Source organism: Myotis myotis, unplaced genomic scaffold, assembly GCF_014108235.1.
Source record: "Myotis myotis isolate mMyoMyo1 unplaced genomic scaffold, mMyoMyo1.p scaffold_m19_p_3, whole genome shotgun sequence".
Lineage (NCBI taxonomy): Eukaryota > Metazoa > Chordata > Mammalia > Chiroptera > Vespertilionidae > Myotis > Myotis myotis.
In genome coordinates, this window is record NW_023416335.1 from 121,663,502 (window position 1) to 121,678,255 (window position 14,754).

At 46.0% G+C, this 14,754-nt stretch overlaps 1 protein-coding gene across 5 annotated transcripts; it reads left to right on the plus strand.

Moving 5' to 3' along the window:
* On the plus strand, positions 1 to 14,545 carry ITFG2 (integrin alpha FG-GAP repeat containing 2). 5 transcript variants are annotated; one of them, XM_036299644.1, is made up of 12 exons: positions 37 to 831; positions 7,518 to 7,613; positions 8,074 to 8,115; positions 8,288 to 8,459; positions 9,031 to 9,170; positions 9,609 to 9,757; positions 10,146 to 10,243; positions 10,420 to 10,473; positions 10,556 to 10,647; positions 11,662 to 11,779; positions 13,267 to 13,440; positions 13,525 to 14,545. In XM_036299644.1, exons 1-12 carry the CDS (start codon positions 736 to 738, stop codon positions 13,626 to 13,628), a joined length of 1,335 nt encoding a protein of 444 aa, XP_036155537.1. In that variant the 5' UTR covers positions 37 to 735; the 3' UTR covers positions 13,629 to 14,545. The 5 variants fall into 5 exon arrangements, 4 of the variants coding, with proteins under 4 accessions (XP_036155539.1, XP_036155538.1, XP_036155540.1 ...); XM_036299646.1 differs by lacking the exon at positions 13,525 to 14,545 and having other exon boundaries at positions 1 to 831; positions 11,662 to 11,903; positions 13,267 to 13,434; XR_004966080.1 differs by lacking the exon at positions 10,556 to 10,647 and having other exon boundaries at positions 11 to 831; positions 10,124 to 10,243.
* Positions 14,546 to 14,754: the final 209 nt, after the last annotated feature.

A 14,754-nucleotide genomic window follows, 5' to 3' on the forward strand; every position in this document is an offset into this window, starting at 1 on the left:
GACCTCTAGTGGAATAATAATAAAGCTCACGTTTTTGTTGTGCTAATTATGAAACAATATGTGAAATGTGCTTTGCATCAAGTGGTTTTCTAACTATTGATCACAAAGCACACACACTGTGGTTTTTTTTTTTATCTTAGCCAGTATATACACATATAAATATATACACTTGAAACAAAGGATTCACTAAAACAATACTTATGTCACTAGATATTTTCCATTCTATTCTATTCGTGTTTTTAAATGCTGGTTCAATTGACCATATAGTTTTCACAACTCCTAACGGGCAACTTCTTAAAAAACTCTGCTGGAAACTATAAAATTGGCAGTTATTACGATTATTATGATTCTCAGAGATGATCTGATGACTGGGACTCTTCAACTGTCAGGGCGACAAAGGAAGAGGTCAAGGTTATCAGGTCAAGCACTAGAGAGCCCTGTTGCCAAGGGACTGGATCAGCCCGGTTAGGATTGGTCTGCCCTTGCGATCCAGCCCTCAGGTGAAAACGAGTGGCCCACACCCCTGTCACTCACATAAGTAGCTGGTCACGCCCCAAGCCCAGCGGGCTCGGAAGACCCGCCTCCTCTCTAAGGTTAAGCGAGGAAAGCTGGGATTGGAGGTTCAGGTGGTGACGTAACTTTCCGCTTTGAGTGGCCTTCCGCTCTGGCGGCGGCCGGGAGAGCCTCGGGGAACATTTAGCGGGGTCTCCCGACCCCTTAGCCCTCGGAAGTGCGATGAGGTCCGTTAGCTACGTGCAGCGCGTGGCCCTGGAGTTCAGCGGAAGCCTCTTTCCGCACGCAATCTGCCTCGGAGACGTCGATAACGACACGGTCAGTGCATGCGCACTGCAGGAGAAGCCCGGGCCTGCGCAGGGCCGGGGCGGGGCGGGGCGGGGCCAGGGAAGTGGAGGCGAGCGGCGCCTGCGCGACGGGACTGGCGTGGCGGGCCTGGAGAGCTTTCTAGAGAGCGTGAATGCCGGGGCGGCCTGACCCAATTGTTCCCGTCCCCTGGTCTGCTACTCTTTTAGGAACATAGACGACTGACTTTCTAATTCAGTAACTTATTTACCGTAAGAGCCTATTAAACCTCGGTGGCCACATTTCCTGGTCACTGCTCCTGTCCTTAAGCTTCCTCGAGGGGAATCACTTCTAAAACCATTTTACCTTTCAGAGCCTCAAACTAGGCGGCTGGCGTGGCGCCGGGTTGAGCCTCGCTCGACCTATGACTCACCAGGTCACAGTTGGATTCCCGGTCAGGCACGGGTGGGGCTTGCAGGAGGCAGCCCATCAATGATTCTCATCATGGATGTTTCTATTTCCCTCTCCCTTCCTCTCTAAAATCAATAAAAATACATTTTAAAGAAAATACTGTTTTTTAAAAAAGTCTCAAACTGGGTTTTTAAAGCGCCTCAGCTGCTCTTACACTTGGCTCCTCGAGGCGCTGGAATAAGTACACTGTATCCGCCCCGCCTCCCGCTGGAGCGGCAGAGGCACCCCCCCACAACCCCCCAATCTTAACGTCTCCCTATGGGACCTGCGCCTTCCTGCACGCAGGTGTCTGGAAACTTTAAAGTCCTTGATTGAGTTACAAAAATAATTTCCATTTCTTCCCTCGCGTCGTTCCTTTTCCCGTTGTTTAAATGAATTAATACAGGTAAAGCAGGTAGCATCATGCCTGGCCCACAGTTAAACGTAAAGTGTTAGCGCCATTATTGTTCATTTTTAATTATATTTTTCTGCAAGTATTTATTGAACTGCCCACTAGGCGCCAAGGATTGCTACATTCTGGGAATTAAAAAATGAACAACACAGTCCCAGCCTTCAGGTAGCTCATAATCAGGTGGGGTGATAGTCATAGACCAGTGGTTCTCAACCTTCCTAAGGCCACGACCCTTTAATACAGTTCCTCATGTTGTGGTGACCCCCAACCCTAAAATTATTTTCGTTGCTACTTCATAACTGTAATTTTGCTACTGTTATGAATCGTAATGTAAATATCTGATATGCAGGATGTATTTTTATTGTTACAAATTGAACATAATTAAAGCGTAGTGATTAATCACAAAAACAATATGTGTTTTCCGATGGTCTTAGGCGACCCCTGTTTTGAAAGGGTTGTTCGACCCCCAAAGGGGTCGCGACCCACAGGTTGAGGACCGCTGTTAGAATAACAAAATGTAATGAGATGCCTTGATTAAAATATGTAAAAGGTTCTAAGCTTCAAAGAGGATGGGGGCTATTGGTGGTATGAAACACTTTTTTTGTGTGCAGATTTTATCTTTTCATTTATCTCTGAAAGGTTAACATGGTGGTATATGGGCAGGCTAAATAGCCATGTCAGATGGTGATTAAAGAAAATGGAATTTATTTAAGGAAAGGGGATGGGGGATGGGGTATCCCAAGGGAAGGGCTGCACAGCAGGAGCCAAGGTGTCATTGGGTCTGTGATGGCAGCACTCTGGCTGGAGTTTCATCCTTACATGCAGTCACTAGTGGGACACTTGTCAGTGGGTCTGGGGACTGAGCTGGTGGGCTTAGAATGCGATCAGGTGCCTTCATGCCTTAGGACAGTTTCATTCCTTGTATGATCTGACTCCTGGTGTCCTGCAAGTTTTCCTGGTCTTTTGTTCTCCTGTGGTGGGAAGCTTACAAATGGCCATTCAGGACTGTATTGCCCTCCCTAACAATCTGTATTTAATATTTTTAATACAAAGCACCTTATTGCCTTTTTCTCCTACACTCTGTCCCATCTCCCTACTCTGCCTCCCTGCTGTTCTGTACTGTCTTTTGCCTGAAAGAAACAAACAAAAACAAAAAAAGCTAGGGCTAAAACATCCTCCTCTCTTTCCAGATTCCTTTGTGCTGTTATGGAGAGGTATTTTATGAGGCTTCTTTTGGCTCTACCTCCTCTAGGAAGGAAAAAGTTATTCTCATAAATTTGTATTATGTTTTCTGGGCGTTCACATTTTTTTCATATGCCAAGCAGTACAATTTTTATGAGAAAACTAAGGGAGGCATTTTTAAGTAGTAAATTAACAAAATGACTTTAGATGTGCATCATTTTTTTTTATTTGAGTGTCTTCTTTGTTTACAAGGGAAAATACATGCTTTTTAAAATAGATTCATAGGAGTAGCTCTTTTGGAAATTGCTTTTCTAAGTGAATTGACTACTACACACTCAGTTCTGCTGTGTTGGATATATTATACTTTTTTTCCCCCCTAAGTTGTAAGCGCCATTAGGGTAGGAGTTTTTTGTCTGTTTCTTAACTGTTTTATTCCCAACACTTAGAGTAGTGCCTGGCACATAATAGGGACTCAGTAAATGTTTGTTGAATAAATGAGGATTGTCATGAAAAGCATTTGGAGATTTGGGGCAGGAAAAAGACTTATTTTATTCTAATACTAGAGGCCTGGTGCACGAATTTGTGCATAAATGGGGTCCCTCGGGCTGGTCAGCAATCAGGGCCAATTGGGGCCATCTCGCCCAGTCCCCATCGTGTAGATCAGAGCAGCTGGCCTGGGGGAGGGACTGTGGGAGCACATTGACCACCAGGGGGCAGCTCCTGTATTGAGCGTCTGCCCCCTGGTGATCAGTGTGCATCATAGCTACCAGCTGGTTGTCCGGTCATAATGGTCGCTTAGGTTTTTATGTATATAGAAACCATTAGCCAAAAGTGATAGCCACAATGTGTGATTAAGTTATAGTTCTTTGAAACTAATTCATTTTCTGCTAAGTTGGAGGGGAAACCATGAATAGAATACACTCCCTCTAGAACTACCCACCCAACACCATGGGAGAGAGAGTCTCTACTTTCTAGAAGGATCTTAATTCTGTTCTCCTTTAGCATCTCTGACTGTTGGTGTACTATCCAGCTGGGGTTCTTTAGTGTCACTTAGTGGCCTCCAGAGCCAGAATCAACCAGAGAAGCAGAACTGCTGGGAAGCATTATACAGTAGTCACCTCTTATCCGCATTTTCAGTTACCTGCAGTCAACAGAAGTCTAAAAATATTAAATGGAAAAAATATATATTAAATGGAAAATTCTGGAAATAAATAATTTATAGGTATTAAATTGCGTGCTGTTCTGAATATCAGGATGGAATCTTGCTCAGTTCCACTATATCCCGCCTGGGATATGAATTATCCCTTTGTCCAGTGTATTCTCACCATAGACATTACCCACTGTTAGTCACTTAACTGGGCTATCAGATCAAGACCAGCCGTCACAGTATTGCAGTACTTGTGTTTAAGTAACCCTTATCTTCACTAATAAAAGCCTAAGTGGTCATCACGCCGAGTGCCCTCATGCCGTCACAAGATGGCTGTGCGCACAGCAGGCGTGCACCTGTGGGCAGGGCTGGGCTTGACTCTGTATGCGCGGCACAGAGCCTGCCTGGGAGTCCCGCCTCCTCCCGGCTCCGCGGGACCCAAAGCATAAGAGTAGTGATGCTAACAATTTGGATATGCCAAGTAGGAGTGGTAAACTGCTTCCTTTAAGTGAAAAAGTGAATGTTCTTGACTTAATAAGAAAAGTAATCCTATGCTGAGGTTGCTAAGATCTGTTATCAGAACAAATCTTCTATCTGTGAAATTATGAAGAAAGAAAAAGAAATCCATGCTTGTTTTGCTGTCATACATGAAACTGCAAAAGTGATGGCCACAGTGCCTGATAAGTAGAAAGGTGGAAGAAAATATGTTCCAGTTGATGGTAACGTGTTACCCCAGAAAGCATTGAGCCCATACAAGGGACCCCCTGCAATGAGTGAGCATATTTGCATAACTTTTATCATAGTATCCATAATAATAAAAGCATAATATGCTAATTAGACTGGACAGTTGAACGAACTTCCGGACGTCCTTCTGGATGACCTTCCATATGAAGCCAGGGCTGCAAGGGCCAAGCCCCTTGCACAAATTTCGTGCATTGGGCCTCTAGTATTGTTCTAATTGTTCTATTTTGTTAGTAGTTGTTATTAATTTCTTACTGTTATAAATTAAACTATCATAGTATGTATTTATAGGAAAAACATAGTGTGTATGAGGGTTCAGTACAGTGTGCAGTTTAGGCATTCACTGTGGTCTTGGAACATATCCCCATGGATAAGGGGGAATTAGTGTAGCTGCTAGAGAGCAGATAGGGCTGCCCTGGGAATGTCCTCTTCCAGTGTCATTGCCTCACTCTGCCTGGCTCACTGCACCTACCACACTGTTTTATGATTTTATTCCTGTGTCTGTGCTCTTGTTAAACTCTGAGGTCCTTCTCAGCAGGGAGTTTGTGGCATTTATCTTCGTACCCCTAACTGGTTGTTCAGCTTTACCCGAAAACTCAAGGGCTGACTAACTCAAGAGCATTCTCTTTCATTCTGATTTTTTTTGTTTCTCTTTTTAAAAAATATATTTTTATTGACTTCAGAGAGGAAGGGAGAAGGAGAGAGAGATAGAAACATCAATGATGACAGAGAATCATTGATCAACTGCCTCTGCCCCATACTGGGGATCAAGACTGCAACCCAGGCATGTGCCCTGACCGGAATTGAACCAAGACCTCCTGGCTCATAGGTTGACACTCAACCACTGACCCACACCAGCAGGGCTGATTTTTTTTGTTTGTTTGTTTCTTAAAAAATTCTTTGTTAGTATTTGTCTATTAAGCAAACATTTTATCAAGACCTAGTATAAATTCGTTTGTTCAATGAATGTTTAATAAAAGAATGGATTACATGAAAAGTGTTAAGATCCCTAGCCTTGGAGATATTTAACTAGAGGCTGAAAACCACTTGGTATTAGTGCTCACTGTATGCCAATCACTTCTAAATGCTTTCCTCTGTTAACTCAGTTCTCACAACAATCTTATGAGGTAGCTACTTTTGTGATCCTCATTTTATAGATGAAAAATAGAGGCATAGAGAGCTGGATTCAAATGCAGGCAGCTGCAATCTGAGCCTCTAAGCCAGTCTGCTTCTCTCTGTGTGTCTGCAGAAGTCCTCCAGGACCAGCTGTAATTGAAACATCAGGTGTATAGGATTTAATGTAAATAAACTTGTTTTATGCTTCTATGATCTAATATTCCCATAACTATTAAAATAATCTAAGGTTCAGATCAACTAAATCATATTGATAAATTCCAATTCATTGCTAACTTTTCCTTAATGTCTTTCTGTTATGTCTTTGTTGCATTTAGAATTTAATCTTCTTGTGGAATTGTGCACCTGAGACCTGTATAATTTTGTTAACCAATAAATTCAAAAAAGAAAAAAAAAAAGAATTAAATCTCCTGAGACTCTAATATTAACTCTATCTTGAGGACAGGAAGGGAGTGTTGGATTCCCCACAAGGGAAATCATGAAGCTGTTAGTGGAAATAGGATTTGGAGCTACCTTATTATTTATTATCGTTAGTCTCTGGAAAGGGTGGCCAGCTTTTGGGGAACCCCTAGGAAGGGGAGTACCTAAAAACAAATAGTGAAGAGGCTCCATGCAGGGAGCCTGCCCTCTTGAGAGCTTAGTTGCCACTTGAGGGCACCAGAGGCCCAGAGCATGGATGCTGATACCCAGCAACCCCTTCATGCTACCCCCAACCTCCATCCTATATTCATTCATACACACCAAGATCAAAGGTCTTTCTAAAGGAGAAGGGCCACAGAGCTGACATTTTCTTTTTACCTGGCCTCTAATTGAATATGAGGTTTGAAGTTAAATTCTCTAAAAGTTGAATATTTGGAATTGTTTTTAAAATACAGGTTGGGGCAAAAGTAGGTTTACAGTTGTAAGTACGAGAAACAGTTTATTATTTTATCCTACATAATAAAAGGCTAATATGCAAATTGTCCCCTCAACGGGGAGTTCGGACCAGGGGGTGGGGCCAGCCAGCCAACCGCCCACGGCCCCTTGCCCCCTGCTGGCCTGGCCCTATCAGGTCCTATCAGTCCCGATCAGGGCGGGCTGGCCAGACCCCACCCATGCACAAATTTGTGCACCGGGCCTCACATTGATGTGAGAGAGACACATCGATTGGTTGCCTCCCACAGGGCCAGGGATCAAGTCTGCAACCCAGGTATGTGCCCTTGACTGGAATCAAACCCAGGACCCTTCAGTTGGCCAATGCTCTATCCACTGAGCAAAACTGGCTAGGGCAACAATGTAATTATTGTATTATTTTCCATACAGACAACTGTAAAACTACTTTGCCCGATTCTATATGTCCTATTTGTAATGGACAAGTATGTAGGGCATTAAGTTGTCCAGATGTCAAACTTTCCTGGGATGGATTCTGTATGGCACTATTCCTCTAATCTCCCCTGCCCATAACACATACACACACACACACACACACACCACCCTTCACCCCTACAGAAATAAAGAAACTGGGAAACTATGGCTATCTTGGTCACAAAAGATTTTCAGTAAAGTTGATGAAGGTTCAAGTTGATGTCCTGTGATTTTCCCGGGATAGACCCAGTAGAGTTTGAAGTGGGTCAGCAGGATCCCATGCTAACACTCTTCTCTCTCCATTTGAAGTTAAATGAACTGGTGGTGGGAGACACCAGTGGGAAGCTGTCTGTATATAAGAATGATGACAGCCGGCCATGGCTCACCTGTTCTTGCCAGGGAATGGTAAGTATTCAAATACCGGGGTCTGTAGGTCTGGGAAGGGATTTCGTCTGTCCGGGAACTGTCAAGGCTGAGACCCACACGGGGGCTAACCAGCGTGTCCTAAACCCACCAGCTGCTCAGCCTAGGTTGTCTAATCTTATAACTTATAGTAGAAAATGAGGGCAGTATTTGAATACGCCCAGAAACATGAAAGTCTGGCTATATTAGAGTTTTTGTTTTGTAAAGATTTTGTTTTGAGCCCAAATTGTCTTTACTTCAGGTCTTTGTATTGCCGTCTGGGTAAACCAAATAAACCTATAGCACAATAACTTGATTAACACAGAGTATCAGAGTAGGTCATTGGCAACAGGTTTTCAGCAAATGATGGCAATTAGAAAACCTACTCCTTCCTGCTTCATAGAGATTAGGGAGTACTGGTCTCTCTCTGTGTCTCCCTGAGCCTCCCTTTCTTCTTTTGCAGCTGACTTGCGTTGGGGTTGGAGATGTATGCAATAAAGGAAAGGTAAGAACTCTCCGGGACCTTGGAACTTCAATGTAACTCCAAGGCCTTACTTGGATTGATTGCTCTCTCAAGGTGGAAATCAGCTGAGGATAATGGCTTCTGTGTTCTAATGATCAGCCTGTGCTCAGACTCCCTCCCCAGTCCATCTCTCCTATACCTCTGTCTCTCCCAGAATCTCGTGGTGGCAGTAAGTGCTGAGGGCTGGTTTCACTTGTGTGACCTGACGCCTGCCAGGACCCTGGATGCTTCTGGGCACCATGAGACCCTAATGGGAGAGGAGCAGCGTCCAGTGTTTAAGCAGCACATCCCTGCCAACACCAAGGTCATGCTGATCAGCGACATCGGTGGGCATGGCTGTCTTTGCAGGCAGCTGGGGGAATAGGAGTCAGTGGGCAATAGAGCAGATCTCAAGGGATTCGGGGGAAGAAGGAATAAACCATGGGAAGGAGCAAGAGAGTGTTGAAGTAGAAGTAGGGATTCTAAATGGAGTTGTCAGGGAAGTCCTTGCTGAGAAGATGAAATCTGATCAGAAACTTAAAGATGGCAAGGGAGTGAGCTATATAGATACTGGGTTGATACTTTGGCCAGAAACTGTCTCGAAGGTGGTGATAGGTATATGCGATGAATCAGGACACCTCGAGTTGTGTATCCAAGGGAAGCAGTGACAGGACCTGTGAGCAGATGGGTGGGTAGGGCGCAGGAAGAGGTAGGTGTTGTCAGGACAGGAAGGGCAGAGGAGCCTGCACCAGACTCAGAGTGTATGAGGTGGCTCCACAACAGATTGGGCTTGAAGTCGTACCAGATAAAATGTCAGCAGTGATGTTAGCAGAGGAGTAGGGATGAGATGCTTGTAGGATTCAAGCTGACGAATGCAGCTTTGGCTCCAAACTCGGCTTATTTTCTGGATCGACACAGATGGAGACGGGTGTTGCGAGCTGGTGGTAGGTTACACAGACCGTGTGGTACGGGCTTTCCGCTGGGAAGATCTGGGCGAGGGCACTGAACATCTGACAGGGCAGCTGGTGTCGCTCAAGAAATGGACACTGGAAGGCCAGGTGAGAGGCTGAGTATGGTGACCACGGAGCCCAGAGAGCAGGGAGGAAGGCCTCCTGAAGGGGGTTGTGGGAGAATAGTCATGGGCCGTCATGCAGGGCAAGATCTAAAGATCATTTCAAATCAGGGTCTTAGGGGAAATTGCTAGTAATGACTAATAGGAAGGAACCCAGTGCTAAGAATTGGGAATGTGAAGGTGGGTGTGGTGGGGCCTATATCAGGACTGGGCCCCACTTGAGGAATGCACAGAGGAAAGCAGGTGGTGTATGTGGGGAGAGTGGTACCAGGCAGGAGCCCTATGAACACTAGAATTCCTCCCGCTGCTACCTTGGAGCCTGGGGGACGTAAGCAGGGGCCCTGCCCCACTTCTCTCCCTGTTCTTTGTAGTGTCCCACTTCCTCTCTCCCCAGTCCCCTTTAAGCCTCTGTTCCCTGGTGCAGGTGGACAGTCTCTCGGTGACTCTGGGGCCCCTTGGTGTTCCTGAACTGATGGTGTCACAGCCAGGCTGTGCTTATGCAGTGTTACTATGCACCTGGAACAAGGACGCTAGGCACTCCACTACCTCTGAGGGGACCACGGAGGGCATTAGGTAAGGGGTGCAGGCCTGTGGATGGTGTGGGGTACATGGGAGCAAGATTGGGTCCCAGATGTCCACGGCAATGGATGGGAGGTCTACAGTTGGCAGAGCTTCTTGAGCTAGGAACGGCACAAGCACCTCTCTCCTAATAAGGGCAGACCTATATTTTGGGACCCAGGGAATCCTGGCTCTAACCTTGTAGCAACTGGAAGAGGTTCCAAGATGGTAGCCTGATAGCTCCATCCCTGTTTCCTACTTGACACATGGGCCAGACGGGGTCAGCAATAGGTTTCCCAGCTGATTCACAGCTTGGTAGCTCTTACGGAGACGGGGCCACAAAGGTGCCGGAGCACTAAGCTCACTTGGTCTCCCACTTAGTCCCCCAGTCTCCTGCCCACAGGGAGACCCCGGCTGCCCGAGATGTTGTGCTGCACCAGACATCCGGCCGCATCCACAACAAGAATGTCTCTACTCACCTCATCGGCAACATCAAACGAGGCAGGTTGCTAAGGACAAACATTACTTTTGGGAGAGGAGATGCAGCTTTTTCTCTCATTTCTAGTCCTGTCCCTCCCTCCCTCCCTCTCTCCCTCCCTGCCCTTGGCCATTCCTCGCCCCATGTGCTCTGTTCTTGCCTTTCTCACATTTTCTTCTTCTGGTCCTTCTACCCACAGGCCACACTGCGGAGAGTGGTGGCTCTGGCCTCTTTGCCCTCTGCACCCTGGATGGTGAGTTCCCCAGATCAGCTATGGGCCAGTTGTGTGCCTGGGGGATCCTGCCTGACCCATCCACCTGCCTCTCCTCCTGCAGGGACACTGAAGCTTATGGAGGAAGCAGACAAGCTGTTGTGGTCAGTGCAGGTGGACCACCAGCTTTTCGCCCTAGAGAAATTGGATGTCACGGTGGGTGGAACACCTGGTGGAGAGGAACATTCTTACCTTCTTCACATGGAGAGATAAGATTTCAGTGAGGCCATTCTCACTTCACAGTTAACTCTCAACCTTTTTAAAAAATATATATTATCTTTTATTTCAGAAAGAGAAAGGGAGAGGGAAAGAGGGATAGAAACATCAGTGATAAGAGAGAATCATTGATCAGCTGACTCCTGTATGCCCTCTACTGGGGATCAAGCCCACAGCCCGGGCATGTGCCCTGACTGGGAATCGAACCATGACCTCCTGGTTCATGGGTCGATGCTCAGCCACTGAGCATCACCAGCCAAGCTCAGCCTTTATCTTAAGGCCCTCTTTAGACCGCTCCTACTCCCTTTGAAGTGAGCCATCCCCATTCCACATGCAGAGCACTTTTCTCTGTGCTCTAGGGAATCTCTCTTTTTAGTTCTTTCAGCAGCAGTGATCGCTCCAAAGAGAAACAGATAATCCCTTGGATCTAGAAGTTAGTCATCAGTCCCAACTGCAGATGTATGTTTTTTCTTGTCCTGTGTGAGTCTGTCTTTACTAAGGCTATGGCTCCTGAATACTCAACGGGGGCTGTTCTTTGTGCTGCCGTCATGCAGGCCCAATGGTAGGAGAAAAGGCCTGAGGCTTTGAGGTCAGGTAGAACAGGCCTGGGTCGGAGGCCTGATTCCACCACCTCCCAGCTGAGTGGCCTTGAGTGTGTGACTTTATTTCTATAAGCTGAAGTTCCCTCAGTATCAAACTGGGAGTAATGTTGCCCACTTCACAGGGTTGTTGTGAGCATTATGTGAGGTGGCTCATTTGACAGCCTCTTTGGTGCCTGGCGCATGGGAGAAATTCAGTAAGAAACATATGGTTGTCTTCTTTCCCAGCTGGTGGTTTGTCATCAGAGCCAAGTCCACAGCTCCTTATACAGTATTCTATCCAGCCCTGTCATTAGATCTCTTTCTAAAATGGCTCCTGGCCACCCCTTGCAATCTTGTCTCTGACCTTTTTCAGGGCAACGGGCACGAGGAGGTGGTTGCCTGTGCCTGGGACGGGCAGACGTATATCATTGATCACAACCGCACAGTCGTCCGCTTCCAAGTGGATGAGAATGTCCGAGCTTTCTGTGCAGGTGGGCCCCTGCCCCACACCCCTCTAACACACTGTCTGCCTCTTATTTCCATTCTCAGTGTGTCCCCTAATGTGAATCTTCATAAACAAATGAGTTCCTTAGCTCTTTCATTGGAGGGTGATAGGTGAGTACTCAATTGCCATCTTTTTTTAAAAAATATATTTTTATTGATTTCAGAGAGGAAGGGAGAGGGAGAGAGATGGAAACATCAATGATGAGAGAGAATTATTGATCAGCTGCCTCCTGCACACCCCCTACTGGAGATCGAGCCCACAACCTGGGCATGTGGCCCACCAGGAATTGAACCATGACCTCCTGGTTTCATAGGTTGACACTCAACCACTGAGCCATGCCAGCCAGGCTCAATTGCCATCTTTACAGTTTTAAATAAGAAAAAAATAATAGTGAGATCTCTATTTCTGAATATTTTAAAGAATGTATGGTTTCATTTTTTAAAGTTTTTATTGATTTCAGAGAAGAAGGGAGAGGAAGAGAGAGGGATAGAAACATCAGTGATGAGAGGGAATCATTGATTGGCTGCCTCCTGCATGTTGGACTGAGCCCGCAATCCAGGCATGCGCCCTTGACCAGAATCGAACCTGGGACCCTTCGGTCCACAGGCTGATGCTCTATCTACTGAGCCAGGGCAGAATGTATGATTTCTTATCTATCTGTATGAAGACATCAGAAAGCTCTTTCCCATCTGAGTATATCAAAACTCTGTGAAGAACATGGTCCTAGCCCAGTGATGTTCAACCTTTTTCCTCTCATGGCACTAATAAGCTAATCACTAATATCCTGCAGCACATGAAAAAATATATTTTTTGCCATTCTGACCAAAAAAAGTATAATTTTGATTCTTTCACGCTGGACAGCTGTTGTGCTGGCTGCTGTCATTTTTTATTCACAATCTAAGAGAAAAGAGAACAGTGCACCTGACTAAATAGTCAGGTATTGCATGTTTTAAAAATTCTTGTGGTACACTGGTAGAAAATCGCTGTCCTAGGACATTCCCATTAGTTCCCAGTCAGGACCTTGGAAACCAGCATTCGGGATGACATGGAGATACGTGTGGTTACCGAAGTGAGAAGAATTGAGCAGTGCGCTGGCATACTTACTCTAGGGCCTTTGCACAGGAGTTGCCACCTCAGAGAAACCTTAGTTTCTGGTTACATCTTGCTGATTTCTGGTTACATCTTGCTGATTTACCCCTTAGATTAGCAAGACTAGTCAAATCAAGTAGCACATATTTGGATGCTATTCTGCCTGGGTTTTGTACGATAGTTTTTCTATACCTGGAATGGGGCCAGATCTTTTCTGTTTTACCTATTTTACTGAGTTCCCATCAGAGAAGACTTAGAAAGAGAGCCTTTAGTTTTCTGCTTGGCATCTGTGGGAGGGTCAAAACTGCTGACTTGTATTTTGTTCTTGCCTTCCCACCACTGGACTGAAACTTCTGGACCTTTGTCTCACCACCCAACTCCCAGGCCTGTATGCCTGCAAAGAGGGCCGCAATAACCCCTGCCTCGTGTATGTCACATTCAACCAGAAGATCTATGTGTACTGGGAGGTGCAGCTTGAGCGGATGGAGTCTACCAATCTGCTGAAATTGCTAGAGGCTGAGCCTGAGTACCAGGGGCTGCTGCAGGAGCTGGGCCTGGGTGAGTCCCAGCAAGCTGCAGGGTTAGAAAATCGGGGGGTCCAGGAGAGCCACAGCCTCTTACCAGCCCCTTTCTTGCCCTCAGATCCTGATGACCTCCCAGCAGCCCGCACCCTGGTTCACCAAACCCTCTACCATCCTGACCAGCCACCACAGTGTGCTCCTGCAAGCCTCCAGGATCCCACCTAGCGGGGCTTTCCCTCTTAGCTGAATAAGGATCCTCTGAACCTCTCTACCCCCAAGGTGTCCATGGTATTGGCAGGAGAGGGAATGTATACTACAGAGGAGCATGGACAGATGGCAGCAACCCGAGGGTAACTGTGAACTATAGATCTCATGGTCTTCTCGGTGAAAGAAGAGACAACTTGACTGTCTGCCCATTTTCTTGTGTACCTCACCCATCACATCAGCAGAGTTGTAGGACCCTGACCTTATTCCACATCATCTGGGACTGCCCCCTCCCCAAAACTCCCCAGTCTCGTATGGAAAACAGACTTGTTTGTGAGAAAGGAGCACCAATCTTTTGTGTGGCACTGACACTTGTGAGGAAACTAGGCTTCGGGGCCAGTGGAGCTGTGAGGTAAGGCCTCTGCCCCATCCGAAGCTCCATCTTCGTGTCACAGCTCCAGGTCCCTGACAGTGGCGATTATTGCAAGAATGGCAAACTGTCGGCTTTGTTATTGAGGGGCCTTTCAGGGCATTTCACAGTCTGGTTTTTCTGTGTCCCCAGCAATCCTGAGATGATTTTGCTCTATTTTCCAAAGAACCTGGGTCAGCAGCCTCTCGTTTTGCCATGTTCTTCAAGTATCAAACAGTTTCCTAGGCCTCGCTCCATTTCCCACCCCCCATTTCCACAGAAACACCTATTGTCCATCAGACAATAGACATTTACAACCTGATGCAGATTTATGATCCAGACCATAATCAGAATTCTATCGTGGGCCATTTCTATCCCTTCTGCTCTTAATTCTGTGTGCTTTAAATCAGTATCTTTCAAATTGTAGGTTGCAATCTTTTAGTGGGATGTGGTCAGCATTTTTTAAATAAATGAAATAGAATACAATAGAATGAAAAATAAAGTATATTGCTCACAGTATATGAAAACATTGTTTTGTTATAATTCTATGTGTATATTGAGTGTAATATAAACTGTATTTCCTGCTTTAAATTATGTTCAAAGGAGTTTGAAAGCTATTGCTCTCAATTTTATTGACCCCAGCCTGAGGCGTCATGCTGGGGAAGGGTCCACATTCACATTTCCTTTTGTAAGGGAATAAGGGTAGAGTTATCATTCAGCTCTGGTGGGCATGGAAGA

Excerpts from the sequence above, each read along its gene's own strand:
- ITFG2 (XM_036299644.1), top strand. The coding sequence starts at position 736 with ATGAGGTCCGTTAGCTACGTGCAGCGCGTGGCCCTGGAGTTCAGCGGA. Across the intron at positions 9,171-9,608 it reads AATGGACACTGGAAGGCCAG|GTGGACAGTCTCTCGGTGAC; the intron begins GTGAGAGGCTGA and ends TCCCTGGTGCAG. Across the intron at positions 13,441-13,524 it reads GCTGCAGGAGCTGGGCCTGG|ATCCTGATGACCTCCCAGCA; the intron begins GTGAGTCCCAGC and ends TCTTGCCCTCAG.